The sequence below is a fragment of the Lissotriton helveticus genome, chromosome 3_2 (assembly GCF_964261635.1).
Source record: "Lissotriton helveticus chromosome 3_2, aLisHel1.1, whole genome shotgun sequence".
Classification (NCBI taxonomy): domain Eukaryota; kingdom Metazoa; phylum Chordata; class Amphibia; order Caudata; family Salamandridae; genus Lissotriton; species Lissotriton helveticus.
Genome location: NC_136062.1, coordinates 319,011,189 through 319,031,051, shown reverse-complemented (window position 1 = coordinate 319,031,051; position 19,863 = coordinate 319,011,189). Strand labels below are relative to the sequence as shown.

Here is a 19,863-nt window from a genome sequence, read left to right as displayed (position 1 = left end):
TTGTGGCCCTGCAGCTAGCACAGGAGGGCAGGCAATAGACCATTGGAGTCCACTTCTTTGTCCTGGGTACAAGTGGGAGCAAGCCCAGCTCTTCAGTTCTCCTCACAGGTTCAGTCCTTCTGTTCATCCACAGATGGGGGGGGGGGGGGGTCTGAGGCATGAGATCTCACATGTATACCTGGAACTAGCTTGTGGATGGAAGTGACTCCTTGCCCCTCCCTAACTAATACGGAAAAAGTTCTCAGGGGTCACCTTGCACACTTTTGCTGCAATTTCTGTGTGCCCTACTGCAAACAATGTTCCTTTTTATGCCTAAATACAAGATAGCGAAACCCTTCTTTCCTTGAGAAGAACCTGTGGGCCCACCCCAAAGATGAGGCCAGGAAAATGAGCAATACCTCCTATGTGATCTCATCAAACTAGTTCTGGGGCAGCTTCCTCCCTTCTGGGATTGGAGCTTGCCTGACTGGCAAAACAAAGAAGGGGCCTCTGATGGCGTTATCTGATATATGTCTGACATGGTAAGCCCCTTTCAAGTTGATCAAGTTTCTGAGCATTGCCCAAATGGCCATTCTGCCAGGGGAAAATAAATAACTCCACAGACCCAGGCCTTTGTTGCTACTCTCGGAGCAGTTTTTACATTTCGTTCAGTGCTTGAACACTAAGAGGGCTGCAGCAGAAGGCTGGTGCAAACGAACCTCTAGGCTCTTTAAGCAGGGAAAAGGCAGTTTTCTAAAGTGCCTTTTCCTTAATATGTATTCAAAATCTGATTTCACCAGTGAATTGAACTTTTAATAAATATTACAAAACATCCAAGAATGGCATATCTGATAGCCTCCTATATGCAGATAGCATGTTTAAATGTAAGTGTGCATTCAAGTGTTTCTCTATGAAACAGCCAGCCTTGTTCCAGTAAAACTCGCTTTAAGGTGCTAGTCACTGTAAAGATATGTTAACTTTTAAATTTCTACATTTTTTTAATAAGATGCATCCTGCCTTGTGAGCTTCAAGGACTACAAAGGGGGATGTATTAATATTTAAAAGAAAGGCTTTCTCCTGTCAATAAGGATTTATTTTATTGGTTGGGTTGCAGTTTTAAACTGCATGCCAGGCTGCTGCGGCAGGCCTGAAGTCATGTAGGCCTGAACACACTAGTAGATGGCACAGTAGTGCTGGTTTCCATAGGATAAATGTAGCTTTCCATACCACCCGTGAATTTGGATGACATGTACTTTGGACTTATAGAGAACTTAAATATGCCAATTAGGTCTTAGCCAATCCAACATCTTTTTAGGAGTTTCAGCACATGCACAGAGACCTGGTTAGCAGCGGTCTCCTAAAAGCAGGGAGAGGAGGCATAGAAACCAGTCAAAAAGATGGGTAAAGCAACTATTCTCCATGGGAGGATCAAACGCAAGACTGACATAAAAAGCCATCAAATAAGAAGCAACTAAACAAGAGTAACAGGAAGGCCAGCCTATAATAAGCAATGGGTGGGTTCCAAGCCTCTGTATGTTCTGGTAAGCCTGCTACGTCTTTCATAACCGAATAGCTTGCGTTGTCTTGTGGTCTCAACCTAAAAGGTAGTTATAACTATAAAAACACACAAAAAAGATAGAATGCTCAGGTGTTCCATAGATGCTCTTGGTAAGTCTTAACCAGTAGAGGATGCTACCCTGAGAAAATACAGGGGTGTACAACACAGGTCTAAGAAGGTCGGATCCATGTCGAAGTTTCAGGATATCCATACGTGATTACACAGAATAAATCTGAATGGAAAATCATCTAAATGGTCAGTAATTAGCTTAAAAATACGGCATGGGACTCTTGAACCTATAGTGGAAGCCCCAAACTTTTAATTGGCAATGCTGTTGTATTTTAATATCAGCCGCAAACTAAGTGCAATACAATCCTTAACACGGTGAGATTTCCCAAAGGCCGAAATAAATATTTTATATCAATAAATGGGGAAAAATATATTTATACTCCAAGAACTAACGTTCACAATTGGGTAGTCTATGATGTCATGAGGTATTTGACCGGAAAGTCTAAATGAGGCATCATAAAACAAATATGGATTAAATAAAACTAGCTATACGAGACTAAAAATGCATTAATGATGACGAATCCTCACGTGCAACAAAAACAATAACTACATCAATTATTATACCAAAAAAATGGCACCATTTTTGTTCACGAAATGAAACGGTAACGTTCAAAGCTGCATACAACCCCTATTAAGGTTTCAAGTTACAAGAAACGAGCATTGATTACTTAATTATATCGGGTTATCTGTAGGCAACAAGGACTACTTACAGGCTTGTTAACGAGCCCAGTGTGTTGAATGCTTCATTGTGAACTTTGTGGATCAGGTTTCTGCTCAGATCTCTGCAATTATGAAAATAAAACACAGCTTTTATGCTATCCATTGCCAGCTTTGGCGCCAGTGCTGAAGCCCATTACAAATTCCATTGTGCTGCACTTTTCTGCTCACTTAAATTACCAACTTTTCGTTTTCAAGTTATCAATTTCAGGGCAAAACAAGGCAATTTACAGAAAACATTTCAAGACTTTTGGCTCGTGTCCCACTAGTTCGAGCAGTTATTCTGTGAGCGAAGAATCGCTAGCCAGAAAAATCCTTGTGTTTTGGGACATGTCGCGAGCCTCCCAGCAGCATCTGTCAAGCATTAATCAACGTTTCAGTCTCACCAGTCGGGCACCACGCGGACACATTTTCCATACATTTTATGCCGCAAACTCAAACTACTTACAGAGAGCGCAAAACAGTCAGCCCATAGAACGCATCTTCTGGGACCTCTTTGATTTTATTGTGCTGCAGGTAACTGTGGGGAAAAAAATATATCAGTACATAAAGAGAGCAAATGCATAACGCAGTCAGAAGCAAATAAAACATATATAGGGCATGACGTGTGCTAGCCAATGCACCATTTTAATGTGATTTCCTCCATACTACCTTTTCAACACAGTTTAAAGTGCAACCAGATGGTATTTACTTCTCAAAACAAATGGCTTTTACATAGCGCTGTAATCAACAGGAGCGGATTCACAAATGGAGGCGCATTAAGTTGCATGTAACCTGCATCATGGTGACAAGATGCTTCCTGCACACTGCAGTGCTCGGTTTGAAATTACAGCCGCTGTAGAAAATTAAGCCAAGGACAGCTGAAATCAGTATGCCTAGAGCACTGGCAGCCCCACGGTAAATTTTCATGATTGATAAGTTGATCTGATTTTTATGAATGCAGGTACAAAAGTGATTTAAATACTATGTGCTGTGTGAGGAAACGGGATAGAATTTGGGGAACGTTTATATAATTTTGAGAATTGACCTTCCTTTGTATCCAATAGGCGCCTAGGTTAAAGTATTGTTAAGACTATAACTGCAACGCACCTAGGATATATCTCTTTGTTATATGAATTTTTTGCAATAATTTATACCTCTGTATTGATAACTTACATTGAATTGTTTGATGGTACGTTCAAATTGATGACTTTTGTTTTTTTGTCTGTCTCTCACAATGTCAATAAAAACGTTTTACAAGAAAAAAAACTATGTGTTGTGTGTTTAGGTTATAGTACTGTATTACAACATATATACTGTGTTAAGCCCTATGCAGTGCGTGGATCAACACGGACAGCACTCTACACCAAGTGCTATGCATGAAGTGTGTTGTACTTGTTTTGATTGCATGTGGGAAGTGTTTGCGTTATGCACGATAACTAGAGATTTGTTTAACGTGTTATTAGACACCATGCTTAGCAATGGGATGGATGAGGAAATTAATCTATATCTCCTTCGACAATAAAGCACTTTAAAAAAAAACTTTTTAACCAATAAGGGTTGGCTTTTCAAGGCATGACCAGTGGACTCCCGCAAGATTCTGCTCCACGATTCAGGAGACTCCAAGGTCCCTAAACTTGCGTAGCAGTGGCACTGAATTTGGGATCTGTAAGCAGCACTGAACATAGCAAGTTGTATCCTAATTCAGCGTGGCAACCTCACTATTACATTGGTTTCATGCACAAGCGAAAGCACTTCCTTATGTTTTATGACATTTTCAAGTACATGTGGATATGAATTTGTGTGCAGACTTAAATACATATTTTTATATTTATATATATATATATATATATATATATATATATATATATATATATATATATATATATATATATATATATACACACACATTTATATACATTTATATATTCACTGAAAAAACCATAGGTTTCAGGAGTTATATAGTTAGGAATTAGTTTTTAAAAAACCTTTGAAATTCACTCAAAAAACTATAAGTTTTAGTGGTGTTATAGTTAGCTGGACATTTTACTCATACAAAACCAATGAAATTGCTCCTATATAGTTAGTTGTACTAACTATATTTCGCGCACCCGCAATCCACTGCTGATGATGTCACATGTTAGATCATTCATGACATGGTCAGTGACATCACTGATGACATCTCAAATGACATCACTGATGACATCACTGATTAAATCATCCAGTGAATGTGGTTTGCTTCGTTATTTAAATATGCATTATATATATATCAATTTACATTGAAGAATGAGTGGATATATATAAATAAATATTTGGATGGAGGATTTAGTAGCAGTGTAATTGACTGTTTACTTGACCAATTTATAATGTCTCACTAAATATAAAGGAAAGTGACTAAACTGTGTGAATATCTGTATCACTTTGTCAGTTGTTGTGTAAACTGATTCTACAGTTGGTTACTAGCTATGTGAAAGTCTATATTGGTTATTGATTAGTTAACTGAGTATTTGTATGGGAGTGTGAAAGTGTGTGTGGTTCGGTGGGGGGTGTGTGACTGTCCAAAGATGTGTGAATAGTTGATTCAGTAGATATATGAAGTTAAAACTACATGTTCTAACAGTTTGGGTGAGGGAATCTCTTTATGGGTGTGGTGTTGAGCAAATATATTTCTCAAAGGTACAGGTCCAACAAACTAGAAAAATAAAAGGCAGTGTATGTGTCAGTTGTTGTATATAAATAAGTATACATAAGACACAATGATTGTGTGAGTGACTGTATGGATAACTGTATACTTGTAATAATGATTTTATAATTCACTAAGTATGACTTACTATCTAAATGACTAGAAGAAGTGGTGTTTGTATAAGTGTTTTGCTAAGTAAATATGTAAGTATGATCCATTGTTTGCATGAGTGAGTAGGATGACTTCATATGTGAATAGGATGTGTGCTGTTGTTTAATGTTGATATAGATGTATAAGTATTTTTGATAGTGTTCTATTGTTCATTGACAGCATGTATGAGTGAATCCATAGGGAATGATTAGATGTGTGTATACATCTATGAATCACTGAGTGGATTTTTAGATACTTGTATTGCTGTGACAATGGATTTAAATATGATACTCTGTATTTTACAAACAGTGATGAAAAATTGTAATAGTGTATGAAAAGGTGTATGTGATTGTCACGTGGATGATGTCATCAGTGATGTCATTTGAGATGTCATCAGTGATGTCACTGACCATGTCATGAATGATCTAATATGTGACATCATCAGCAGTGGATTGCGGGTGCGCGAAATATAGTTAGTACAACTAACTATATAGGAGCAATTTCATTGGTTTTGTATGAGTAAAATGTCCAGCTAACTATAACACCACTAAAACGTATAGTTTTTTTGAGTGAATTTCAAAGGTTTTTTAAAAACGAATTCCTAACTATATAACTCCTGAAACCTATGTTTTTTTTCAGTGAATTTCAAAGGTTTTTTTAAATGCTAATTCCTAACTATATAAGGCCTGAAACCTATGGGTTTTTCAGTGAATTTCAAAGGTTTTTTAAATGCTGATTCCTAACTATATAAGGCCTGAAACCTATGGTTTTTTCAGTGAATTTCAAAGGTTTTTTAAATGCTAATTCCTAACTATATAAGGCCTGAAACCTATGGTTTTTTCAGTGAATTTCAAAGGTTTTTTAAATGCTAATTCCTAACTATATAAGGCCTGAAACCTATGGTTGTTTCACTGTTTAAAAAAAAAAAAATTGATTGGTTAACTGGCTTATTAAGTGTATCTTAGTGAATACATATATTAGCGAGTAATGTTTAAATATTTAAATATATGAATGAGTGATGTAATATGTGACTTCATCAGCAGTGTATTGCAGACGTGCAAGTTATAGTGAGTCCAACTAACTATAACGTGGGAATTTCAATGGTTTTATGCGCGTAAAATTTCTAGCTAACTATAACTGGTGTGAAACCTATGGTTTTTTCAGTGAATTTTAAAGGTTTTTTAAATGCTAATTCCTAACTATAACTGGTGTGTAACCTATGGTTTTTTCAGTGAATATATATATATATATATATATATATATAAAATTTCTATGGCAAAATGAAACTCCTCATTTTGTTCCTTTTCAAATTAAATGTATTAAGTGTTACCACTTTATTCCAGTCAAGATGACTTCAGGTGTGCCATACTTTTGTCATAAGTAAGACTGTTAGCGTTCTAGTTGTTCTTTAGAACACTCTGGGACATTCTGTCATTGGGCTATAGTTGGGCTAAATCTGGCTGATATTTGGGCTACATTTGGGCTCTTTTGTCTCTGGGCGCCATCTTGGGAGACTGCATATCAGAATTTTTTTAATGAAATACAAGACGATTTGAGAAGTCACTCAAAATGTGCCCTAATTTTTCTTTCTTCAGCACTAATCATAATTTCTATGGCAAAATGAACCCCCTCATTTTGTTCCTTTGCAAATTAAATGTTTTAAGTGTTAACACTTTATTCCAATCAAGATGACTTCAGGTGTGCCATACTTTTGTCATAAGTAAGACTGTTAGCGCTCTAGTTGTTCTTTAGAACACTCTGGGACATTCTGCCATTGGGCTATAGTTGGGCTACATCTGGCTGATATTTGGGCTACATTTGTTTTTTTTGTCTCTGGTGGCCATCTTTGGGCTACATTGGGCTACATTTGGGCTACATTTGGGCTCTAACATATATATAGCCCAATATATATTTTTTCAAAGTTAATTTTCGTAAAAACCACTGGAGCACATATCTTGAGACATAGCAAAGGCACATCGGGCTACCAGTCCCTACAATTTTGCCAAGTTTGGTGGAAAACCATTCAGCCATTCTGGCTAAAAGTGAGTCCAACCGCCCTATGGAAATTAACATGGGAAAAACACGTTTTGGGACCCCCCTTTTATCTCGGCCCCCGCTTGACGAATCCCCCTCAAACTTTCAGGGCAGGAGCGGAGCGCCGCGGGGCAAAGTTAAGGAAAATTTCAGGAAGATTCCTCAACCGGCGCCAAAGTTATTCCCAATAGAATGTTGCGATTTCCCTATGGAAAACAATCCTAACTATATATACCTACTGGCTATCGCCAGTAGGAGATATATATATATATATATATTACACATTAAACATCACGTTTCCTGTCCGTGTGTGGGGATTATCAAGCCACGAGGCACAAGTAATGCTCCTTATTGCTGGTAAATGTGTTCTTTTAATTGAGGTTTTTCATCAGTCAAGCAGCTCTTTCTAACACAATATAACCTAAACAAGCATTTGCAATGCAATAGGTCTCGCATTTTCTAAACTTGACCTAATGGTATTGTAAATGACAATGCATGTTATTATTGCAGGTTTTTTAAACATGTAAATGAAAGGCATTCTCATTTGCAATGCCAATAGCTCAAAATCTCGCAATTGCGGGACCTATTGCATTGCAAATGCTTGTTTCAAGTTACTGGTGGGCAGGGCACAAGTCCTAAACAAGCATTGGCAAAGTTAATAACGTGGCACTCTCCTTATAAAAGCACGACCTAATTAGTACTTGTTGTCTCCGCCATTCAAAGTGATCTCATTTGTGCAAAGAGATTCGTGACACAGAGATAAAGTGATATGCCGAGGATCACACAATTTAGGCAAGTGATCACAGCAGGATTCTAACACACTGGTATAATACACAATTCAGCCACTAGATTAGGATTTGTTTATTTATTTATCCCACCAAGCGGGACTATACAAAGAGCCTGAAGAGATAAACATCTAATTTTATTTGCGCAGATAAAGTGACTGTGGAGTAGACACTACAGGATACGCAGAAGTTACAAAAGATATGCAAGTTTGAAAAAGTTAATTATTTGAAAGAAATCGACAGAAAGACTTTCTGTGCTAATGAAAACCCCACTCTGGCGATGCATGGCCATTAAATATTAAGCAGCAGAGGCCTGCCGCTGACACGCTTGAAGCTCCCGGCTGTTAGCAGGGTGAGGTCACGGCCAGGCCTCCCCTTTAAGAGGCAGCAGAGCTTCTGGTATGTGTTTGTTTTGGGTCTGAGGACGGGAAGTGGAGAGAGATGGGGTTTTGCCTGCGCCTTTAAGGCTTGCCACACGTGCTCTGGTTCAGCAGTTTTGGAGCCAAGGGGAAAGGAAGCAGGAATTTGAACAGGGAAGAGCGAGGCACCGCGAGAGGAGAGAGTTAAGGGCAGGATAAGGGGAGAGAGAGTCAGTGCACTCTGCTTAGTCCGCACGAGAGGGGCTAGTGCTTCAGATCTACTCTAGATCTGAAAATGCCCCTGAGGTATTAACAAGGATTATTGGCACAGTTAGACATTCACACTGTGCTCGTATAGTGTGGTGTAGAAACGCTGTAGGCACGTAGCCGGTGAGTGGGGCGTAGTTGTAGGGGGGGGGTGTGCGCGCATGTGTGTATGCAGTGTGTGTGTGTGCCTGTGTGCATGCGTGAGTGTGGCTGTATGTGTATGCAGTGTGTGCGCGTGTGCGCGTGTGCCTGTGTGAGTGTGCGCGTGTGTGAGTGTGCGCGTGTGTGAGTGTGCGCGTGTGTGTGTGCGCGTGTGTGTGTGCGCGTGTGTGTGGCTGTGTGTGTGTGCGTGTGTGCGTGTGCGCGTGCGTGTGTGTGTGTGTGTGTATGTGTTAGTCACTTGCTGAGAATGTGGGATAGGAGATGTGCACGGCGCCAGGCTGGGCGTGCGCGCCCACGAGATGAAATCTCCAAGGGCTTGCTCGGGCACATCCCCTGTCTCACATTCCCGCCAAGCTGACAGCAATAGGTCTTTCGCTGGACAGCGAGACCCAAAAACGAATGAAAACATTAAAATCATATAATTTTATGGTAACTTGCCATTGTTAGGTTCTCTCTGCTATGCTGATATATACAATTAGATACCAAACAAAATGCATGTTTTCTCCATTAAATACAATCCCTCTGATGTAGAAAGCTGTTGTCTGCGCACGCTTATTAGGTCTCGCCTAGGCAGCAGGCATGCGCTGCTGTAGGATATGACCTTTAGAAATTGGTCAGCTCTTTTCCACACACTCATGCATGTGGCGACATCCACCTTGCAGGAGCGAGCAGCAGCGCGCAGGGGCCAACTGTTTGTAATTAGGGATAGGCGCGCACTTAATTAGCCTGCTCTCGGTCGCCTTGCCGGCTCAACATCCTGGCGATTTCACTTTCGTTCGCGGCGCTCGTTGTTTTCTCTCCCTGGGTTAGATATTTCTGTTTCTTGGTGAAAGAGCTGACTGATGTCCTATAAGCGAGAGAGCCTCTTCCTCCGGGGTCTAAGGGTTAATTTCTGTGCCAGTCCGACCCTGCTTACCATATAATAATGCTTACAAACAAGGAAGAATCAAGCGCTTCCGATTGTTTCTTCATGTGCACTTCGCTTTCTCAAATGCAGTATCAACCAGAAAATGCAACATGTACCGTGTTGTTGGGAAATATAAAACGCACTTTTTGCCTCATTCCTTTCTTTAGAAAGACAAGACATAAAATCCCTGAATAGTTGGTGAGTAAGGCGCCTTTGCCCACGGGCCGTCCCTTGACTGGCAGAATACTATAGAAGCTACTGACATTATGCGCCACTGCTATATGGATAATGTTTAACTTCATAAGACCGCTGTGCTGCATTAGTAGAACCAGTTTGTAAGTCTGTTCCCGGACGTAATGACTGCTAATTTCCCACATGACAGCAGGTGTGTAAGAATTGTGTGAAGAGCAAATACTGGAGACTCAGCGCTACTCCTAGCGAACACCAAGATGCGGATGAAACCAGCCCTTTGATCTCCCTCCCCTCGGTAATTTTGTTTCAAACAAGTTCCCTTGAGTTGGCTGTGATTTATTTGAAAAAGACATGCTCCACAGCTTGTGTCCTCCTCACATATTAGCACAGGGATCCATGTAGACCTGTAGCTCGTTTACAGTTGTCATAGTGTTAATGGATCAGAGGTGGCAAATATCGTGTGCCTTTACACCGTGGTTTGAGAATGACACAAGTCTCTTTTTTTGTTGGAACTGAAAATGCCAGTAAGAACGTATTTCATAATTTGCACTTCGTGTACTTGGCTGGCGCTCGCCCCTGAATGCCCTCTGAAGCGACGCTCTGGGTAATTACAGTAGTGACATGAACATGACAATCTTACACGTCTGTGCCAGTTCAGCTGAAGGCGACACCTGTAGAGTCCTACAGTAAGCTGCAACGCAAGCTTTCATCTAAAAAAAACTTCATAAATCATACAATCGTCTGCGTTTTCTTTTGACAGTGTTACTCCATTACACTATTGAAAACATATACAAACAATGGAATTTTCTTTACCCTCAAAGTGTTTCTCAATTTAAACCAGTTCCCTTGTGTTTGTCCCTCTTCCATCCTGTTGTTAAAAATACCTTTAAAACCCTTTAGTGGTAGCTTTGCCAGCGCTTCTATGTTTGTCGGCTGTTTTGTATCCTTCATTCTGATATGTACAGTTTATTTTAATATTAAGTACTGAGTGTTGGTAAAACGAACAAGTTACTTACCTTCGGTAATGCTTTTTCTGGTGGATACAGTATCTGCCTGTGGATTCCTCACCTTGGGAATATCCCCTGCGCCAGCAGCATTTGGAATTTTGTTTAGCCCTCTACACCGACGAGGACGACATCACAGAGGCACGGCTCCGCTCGCGACCTTGCTGACGTCAGCGGAGCCATAAGAGAGCCTCATCAGCGTGATGACGTCAGTTCTGCCCTTTTTTCCGTGCCCCTGAGGCACACGGACAGACCGACAAATAGGTACAGTATACACAGTATTCAAATCAACACACATAGTGTGAAATCAATTCAAAAAGCAAGAACAATTAAACATTTCCATTAAAAGATACAATCATAAAATAAACACTTTGCAGGTATAGCAGAGTGGATAACGGGGCGGCAGGTGGATCAGTGAGAAATCCACAGGCAGATACTGTATCCACCAGAAAAAGCGTTACCGAAGGTAAGTAACTTGTTCTTCTGATGGATACATCTGCCAGTGGATTAGAATCCCACAGCAGTCCCACTCCCGGAGGAGGGTGTCCACTCTTCTATACCAAGAAATCCTGTAGGACAGAGCGCGTAAAGTGACCATCCCTCCTCACTTCGGAATCTAAGCAGTAATGCTTCGCAAAAGTGTGGAGAGAGGCCCAAGTTTCCGCTCTACAAATGTCCTCAACAGGAACACCTCTAGATAAGGCAGATGGAGAAGACTTTGCCCTGGTAGATTGAGCTCTTAAACCCTCTGGAGGTTCCTTACCGGCCAAAGAGTAACAAATCTTGATGCACAAGACAATCCATCTGGAAAGTGTGCGCTTGTGCACCGCTCTGCCTTTCCTCCAGCCAGCAAAGCCCACGAAGAGCTGGTCATCCACACAATAGTCTTTAGTTCTATTAAGGTAAAAACTCACCGCCCTCTTAGGGTGCAAACGGTGAAGCTGCTCCTCCTCCTTGGAAGGGTGAGGGGGAGGATAGACGGAAGGAAGGGTAATGGACTGCCCCAGATGGAAGGGAGTTACCACCTTAGACAGAAACGCTGCCCTGGTCCTGAGAACCATTCTATCAGAATGAATAGTCAAGAATGGGGGTTTTGAACTCAGAGCTTGAAGCTCACTTACCCTCCTTGCCGAGGTAATGGCAACAAGAAATACAGTTTTTAACGCCAATAACCTCAAGGGACACTTGTGTAAGGGCTCGAAAGGAGAACCCATCAAGTAGGGTAAGACAAGATTTAAGTCCCATTGAGGCACAATAAAAGGAGTGGGCGGATATTTGTTGGTAAGGCCCTTAATGAATTGTAACACAATGGGTGATTTAAACAAGGACTGCTGGTCCGGCAAACAAAGGAACGCCGACAAAGCCGATAAATAGCCTTTCACAGTAGCTACAGCAAAACCCTGCTGGGCCAGAGACAGAGCAAACTGAAGAATGTCAGATAAGCGAGCCCTTAAAGGGTCAATAGACTTCTCCCCACACCAATGAACAAATTTGGACCACCTATATGAATAAATAGACTTGGTAGAGAGACGTCTGGCGGACAAAATAACGTCCACCACATCAGAAGGAAGAGAAAAAGAATTCAGGGTACCCAGTTCAATCTCCAGGCATGAAGGTGTAAGGTCTGGAGGTGGGGGTGTAGAACCTGCCCCTGCGACTGCGAGGGGAGGTCTGTCCTGAGAGGGAGACAGAGCAGAGGGCACGAGGAGAGGTGGAGAAGATCTGTATACCACACCCTTCTTGGCCAATCCGGGGTGATCAATATGACTTGGGCCCGGTCTTGACGAATCTTCCTCAGAACTCGAGGAATCAAGGGTATGGGAGGAAATGCATAAAGGAGTTGTGAGTCCCAACTCAACTGAAACGCGTCCCCCAAAGCTCCCCGCATCGGATACTGGAGACTGCAGAGTGACAGGCAGTGAGCATTCTCGCGAGTGGCAAACAGGTCCACCCGAGGAGTTCCCCACGTCCGGAAGATGTGACGAACCACCTCCGGATGAAGCCTCCACTCATGGTCGGCTGAGAACTGGCGCCTGAGACTGCACGCACGTTTATTACTCCAGCCAGATGATTTGCCATCAGACAAATCCGATGGTCCTGAACCCAGGACCAGAGACGCAGAGCCTCTCTGCAGACAATGCGACCTTACTCATCCCAGTTTGTTGACATACCACATCGCGGTAGTGTTGTCCGTTAGGACTTGAACCGACTGACCGCGAAGGGAAGGAAGAACGGCCTTGAGCGCCAAACGTATTGCCCGTAACTCCAGAAGGTTGATGTGAAGCAACCTTTCCTCTGGAGACCAAAGACCCTTGATCTCCAGGTCCCCCAGATGAGCACCCCACCCTAAGGTGGATGCATCCGTTATCACTGTGGCCACCGATGGAGGTAGATAGAATGGCTTCCCTTGAGACAGATTGCCTTCCATGCTCCACCAAGATAGATCAGCTGCAGCTTCTCTGGAGATCCTCACAGACTCCCTGAGATCTCCGTTGTGCTGATACAACTGCCTGCCGAGGCACCACTGGAGTGCCCTCATCCCTTTTTTCCTGAGGTGTTTCAGGATCAAGCAGGTAAATCCTGGGCGAATTTTGGAGTAAATTGCTTGGGTGATCTGTACAATGACAGGAATTAAATCATTTGAAAATGTACGTTTAGTTTATAAATTACCGGCCCATTTTTTCTTTAAATATCTGCAGATCAGAGATTATCTGGTCTCCAGTTTGAAGGCAAACCAAATAATACATTCAATTGTCTGGGATTGTATATATGGGGGGGGGGGGGGTGGAGGGGGGTGGAGGGGGTTAGTCTAAATCTCTGATTGGGTCAATGTACGCTCATTTACATAGTTTTAGACCAGATGGTAGTGAGAAACTAGCAGAATGCTGGAGTCAAACTTTGGGGATAATGGTTTTACCTAGAATGATTAAACAGGTTTTAGGTTTTGTTAAGGATTCGGTTCAATCTGTTAGTTTGCAACTCCAGCAACTACGTATTACTTGCATGTTGTACTACATCCCGGCTAGAAGAGCTAAATGGGCCCAGGGAAACAAGATGGGGGATAAGATAAACTGCCCTAAATGTGGACTTTATGCTGCTAATCTGAAACATATGTTCATTGAATGTCCAGAACTGAGGGGGTATTGACAGAAAATTGAACAAACACTTCACTCTAAATTAGGATTGGATCATCCACTCACGGATCTTGAAATTATGTTGGGGTACAAGGATGATAATCCAGCAGTAGCGCGTCTTTTTTCGATCTTGATGGCAGTGGCTAGGTTGGTTATTGCCAGGGTATGGGTCTCTGCTACACCATCTGTGGCAGAGGATCGGTGGGAGATCATTAGAGATACCTATGGCTTAGAGGCAGCCCTGGCAAGGGGTATCTGTTCGTTAGTCAAGTTAGAAGTGCTATGGAGAACATTGGCTTTGGACAGAATAATATAGCTAGTATTTGTTTAATGTGAAATAAGATGTCTCTTTTAACCTCTCCGTATTTGTCATGATTCCGAGAGGCTCTTCTTCTTTTTCTGTCTATTTGTATTTGTATTTTTTTTTCTTCTCTTTGCCTGATGTATAAACTATAATACCTCCAGGTTATGTTTATTGTATAAATATGCACTTTGTGATGAAAAAAATAAATAAATAAATAAAAGAAGGTCCCAAAGGCGAGACCTATTGGCTGTGCCTATGGTTGTTCTACTTTCTGGCTGTGGGCTAGTATTAATTCTACAGCCATACATACCTATGTCAGGTTAAACTAAAGAGTTCTTGATTCTTTACAAACAAGAGGATAACATTATGCCTGCAACTCACATTTTCCGAAGTCTACACCATCTCTAGGATACACGTTATGGACACAGGTTGCTCTTTCGCCACAGCAGTAGTCTAGGGGACACTGGCATACAACACCTCATTCCTAGGTGAAACGCCTGTGCTGATACTGCAACTACAAATCTAGCCCAGACGACCCGAATAGGATATGTAATGTATATTTATGAGAAACAAATCGCAGCTACATTCGGAAAAAAATGCAGGGTCCAAAACAAGCGAAACCCAACTCATTTCCTGCTACAACCGAACAAATTTCAGATCACTTTCAATTTCGCCGACACATCGTACACTCTCTAATTCTTTCTCAGAACAACATGCACAACTCACTCGGCTGGACCAGACGTTGGACTAGCATAACGTTTACAACACAAAGTTATCAGCTATGACTTATTAAAATAACTAGTTTCTATTACGCTATACACAAAAAATAGATAAAACTGTATAGTCCTCCTCCTTCCCCACACCACTTTAAATATAAAGACTTAAAAGGAACAAAAAACATTTAATAAAGTTGTACAACGAAACAAAGACTATTTTGTCACACAAAAAATGCTAACTGACAAAGACTTTACCTTTGACTCCTATCACAATCAAACGAACCAGCGACAAAAAGAGCACATACCGGCTTAACATCTTGTTACTGCCTTTCAAAAGAAGACAACTGTACTCTCCTCACAAACCTACAATGGCTTACAGTGAAGCACACAATCTGAACTAACGTCCTCTACCTGATAGTCAAGTATCTTTGCAGCCTTCTTTATTTTTTCCCAAACCATTCTCTCAAGCACCCCCATTTTGCTACCCACGAGATCCTCACATAAAGGCCTTCAAGACCCCCTCCCAAACCCCATCTTATACATTCCTCCACCCCCATCAAGAAGTCCAGTAGAGCATAGAACGATTTGGTTTTCAGTGGAGGAGTTACAATAGGGCATTCACTGGGGACGCACCAAGAATTTGGAACTCTTTCACTCCAGACATCAGAAAAATTCCTTTTCTCGCACGCTTCAAGAAGGAGGCCAAAACCTTCCTCATGGGTAAATTCCTTGTCTAATCCCTGCCCTCGCCCACCACATTTTGCCTGACGAATCTAAGCCTATCACTCCCGGAAGAAGCTAAGACTATTGCCTCCTTCCCTGATTATCCCGCAAAGAATATGAGGGCCGCTGTTTTTACTGTTTCTAACTTTGATTGTAATCATTTACATGTAGGAGTAAGGGTACGATGTGTTAGTATTTCTCTGCATTTTATGTTGGTTTGTAGACCTTGTATACCATGTGAAGCGCTTTGATACCCTGACGGGTCAAGTTTGTGCTCTATAAAACACTAAAATAAAATAAAATAAAAATAAAATAAACAAACATCTAAAAAAGCATTATTTTACCCAAAAAAGAGACACACAAATTAAATCAGACTTGTAAATATATGTCAACTTATTAATAAACAGATTACAAGTAGATAAAAATATAACAGTTGCTGCTAAAGCAAGTAAACTTTTAATCTATTGCTCACAACTAGAGGTTTGCATGAACATTTCAATATTGAAAATTTGGGAACAGTAAGAGATTATTCCAACTCAATAAAACGTTATGCTACATCAAAAGTATTATGTGCTGTCAATTTACATGTATAACAAATTGTATATACACTCACATTTCTTCCAATGTACTGCAGCCTTTAAAATTAGACAGGTCTTCTATATCATTGTAGGACAAATCCCTTTAAATCAATTCAAAACAAAAGATGGGTCAGAATACGTAAAATAATTTCTATTGTAGTACATCCTCCAAGCTCTGCAAATATCATTTTTCAAGCTGAACTTGGAACACTGGTCAGTCTGCTGCCCCAGAAGGGAGACGACGTAGTAGGCAGATATGGTTGATATATAGTGAAGCAGCAGTGCCATGCTATAGCTGTTATTTATATAGGACAATTTATACTGCAGAGAGCGACAGGTGTGAATGGCTTTTGTGGACATATTTCTGCCCTGCCAATTCATCAACCCCTCATTAGTGGAAGGAAGCAACTAAAATGAGGGCACTTACAATGTCCGAAGCGTCTTTTGCTCATGGCACAGGCTGACGGGAATACTGCTGATCTTAGTGCCTGTAAAAATCCTGCAGAACAGTAAAAATAGCTGTGTGAAAGTAGAAAAGTGTAGCCATCTTGACAGTGAAATGATCGATGGGAACAATTTTAACAAAATACTGTTTATATCAAAGTATTTCCTTGAAGAAACACTGCCCAAAATCATAAAGAATAACAACCACCCCTGCTCTGCTCCACACATCCTTCAAACAAACCCACTCTTCCCAAACAAACTGCATACTCAAATTATTTACATGCACAAACAAGACAGTGGATCTTTTTTAACAACATCTGATCTGCTCTATTGCATGCATCACAGACTGGATGCTAGCACACACATCTCAGTGGTATTTGAGGAAATGTGTGAGACATCTAAATGTCCACTATGGGTAAGACGAAGGAAGGAGGGTAAGAAAAAGGAGGAAAATACGAGAGGGAAATGTGAATCCCAGGTTTAGGGATTCTTTACCTCCCCCAACTATACAGTATGATCTACTTACAAGCTCTCCAGGTTAGTAGTTCCAGTTAAATTAGGAAACTGCTGCACCTTGCTTGCTCCTCGAATCACCCTAGGTTGAATATAGGAATAATATCAGAATTGCAAATAAAACGAAGGTCTTTCCTTTTTTAAACAATGTTTATTTATTAAGGTTTTAAAAGGACATAAGGCAAATTTAAGAAAATCAGTTTGCAAAGATGTGCACCTAACATACAAACAATCAAAAGAATGAACAAGCCAATAAGCGCATGAGGAAATCCTGGATCACTAGGGACCGAACAGACCCCTTGCGGGTGGGATGCAGTGGTTGGGGACAAAGGGTGAGGAGGGGCTATAGAGGAATTGGTCCTGGCGGTCCCCGTCTTCAGCAAAGTTGGCTATTTATGCTATCTGAAATCTAAGTGGTGGGCCTCAGGGGGGATCATTGCGCATTGTATAAGGAGTATGTTAGGAGTCCGTGGATGTAGAGTCTGAAGAGAAACTCAGTGGCAGGTCGATCAATGTAGAGAGCAATGCTTCCCACCCAGAAACCATCAGTCGGCGGCGTACACCCATGGTGTCTTCGCCAATCAATGCCATTGCCTCTGCTTTTGCTCAACCGGTGAGCAACATCTGCCAGTGATCACAACTAGGGGGATTAGTGACTTCCAGTATATTGTGATGGTTTTCTTAGCCAATATAAGGTCCAGGTCTAAGAAGTGAAATGCAATTTTAAAGGACGGTTTGGTAACCCAGATACTAGGGCGCTCAGCAAGGTATAGGGGAAAGGTACAAATAACAACGTAGTTCTGGTGCTACCAGAGGGGAAGGTGTGGTTACCTGCAACACCCACCATGGCCCACTCACGTGAGTCTAATATAATACACAATTCTCCTCGAGCACTCCAATGTATATTCCTAATAAGTATCCATTAATCTGTAAAAATAGAAACAATAAATTGACACGGTCACAGAAATCCAATGTCCATTAATGATCCAATATCCCAGATCTTTGTGTCTTCAAAGCTTGATTTATTTCTCAAGGCAGCCTTTTTCTCCAGAAATTCACATCCATATACAGCAGCCAACACGTGTTTCGTCGTGACTGTGTCAATTTATTGTTTCTATTTTTACAAATTAATGGCTACATATTAGGAATATACATTGGAGTGCTCGAGGAGAATTGTATGAAATGCAATTTTACACTGGCTTTGCCTGACATAGTTCCAGCACTCTCGCCACCCAGAAAGAGATATTAGGAGTGCCCATGACCTATTCCAACTGTGACAGACCTGCAGTCCAATATGGTCTAAACTAAGGGCAATCCCATAGAATGGGCTTCATGTCGGCCCCTGGAGTGTTGCATCTGGTGCATATATCCAGTGTACCTGGGAAGATGAGGGATATTTGCTTGGGGGACAAGTAGGCCCTATGGAGAACATAGGATTGAATCCGCTTTTAACCAGGAGTTGCGCGACACCCTATGTGGGTGAGTGAGCCCAATCCCGGTCGTAGAGTGGCCAAATTCAGCCTCCTATGTCTCCAGTTTTATGGTGCCTAAATAAAGTGAAGGTCTATGACTCAGTTCTTAAATGTATGTCTTTGAGACAGAGAGAGACACTCCCAGAAAAAGATTATTTATTGTGAATCTCGAACCTAGGACAAAAACTTGTTGGTGATCCACAAAAGAGTATGCAAAGCTGGCTTGAGAAAAATCTTGTCACATCTTATGAATGCAAATAAAGTGAATGAGGGTGGGGACATGCAAACACTCCCAGAAGATGCACATTGCCTTGAAAATTACAAGACAGAAAACTATGCAAATACGGGGTTATTTTATGCATCCTCGGCTGCTATAAAGAGTTTTCGTTCAACAGTTCAACTTTTAAAGCACTTATATACCGAGATCAATACCTGCACCCAATCTCTAACTAGAATTAGAAAGCATGTAATTTGCTTTAAAAGGGTCTTGTGTTTTGCTCAGGTTTATTATTTTCCTATTGGCTTTTAATATTTATTATTAATGTAGCATTAATTTTGTGAAATAATTTTTTTAGGAATTCCAAGGTGTATTCCTTTCTCCTTTACCCTTAACTACTTATGCTCTTCCAATTTTTTTTTTTTTTTTTAAGTTAGCGTTTATTAAGGAAACGGAAAAGAAGAAACAACAATATGATAAAATGACACAAATCTAAATCAATAAGGATAAAAGTTGTGAAATGCAATAAAACTTTGCAATCATATTACACTGGAAGGAAAAACAGAGATGCATCATAAAGAGGGGGAGGAAGGGAAAGGGAACAAACTGATATGGAGCATTAGCAAATTGAGAGAACAGCATCCTATATGATAATTAACGAGAATGTAAGCATAACAATGAAAAATGAGAAAACAGAATAATCAATAATAATGACAATAAACCATTTAAATAAGAAGGCAAGGGGGAAACTAGGGTGGCTTTCGCACACTGTCAGATCCATTATTAGAGGCAGCATTCAAAGAGGCAGTCTGGGATAAATAGGTAGTCAAAGGAAGCCATAAAATTTCTCTTTTGATGGCCAAGGAAATGGGAGGAACAAAATTAGTATCCAGGCGATGATTGAAATAAACTGCATT

General features: G+C 41.0%; 1 protein-coding gene across 1 annotated transcript in view; it reads right to left on the bottom strand.

The window, feature by feature from the left end:
* The window catches only part of LGR4 (leucine rich repeat containing G protein-coupled receptor 4), a 344,040-nt gene that overhangs the window by 50,801 nt on the left and 273,376 nt on the right, over positions 1–19,863 (bottom strand). The window contains exons 10-14 of the mRNA XM_078684206.1: positions 17,271–17,339; positions 16,728–16,799; positions 16,336–16,401; positions 2,772–2,843; positions 2,317–2,388 (exon numbers count right to left, since the gene is read on the bottom strand). Of these exons, the coding sequence (XP_078540332.1) occupies positions 2,317–2,388; positions 2,772–2,843; positions 16,336–16,401; positions 16,728–16,799; positions 17,271–17,339 (351 nt within the window). The remainder of the gene's footprint in view (positions 1–2,316; positions 2,389–2,771; positions 2,844–16,335; positions 16,402–16,727; positions 16,800–17,270; positions 17,340–19,863) is intronic.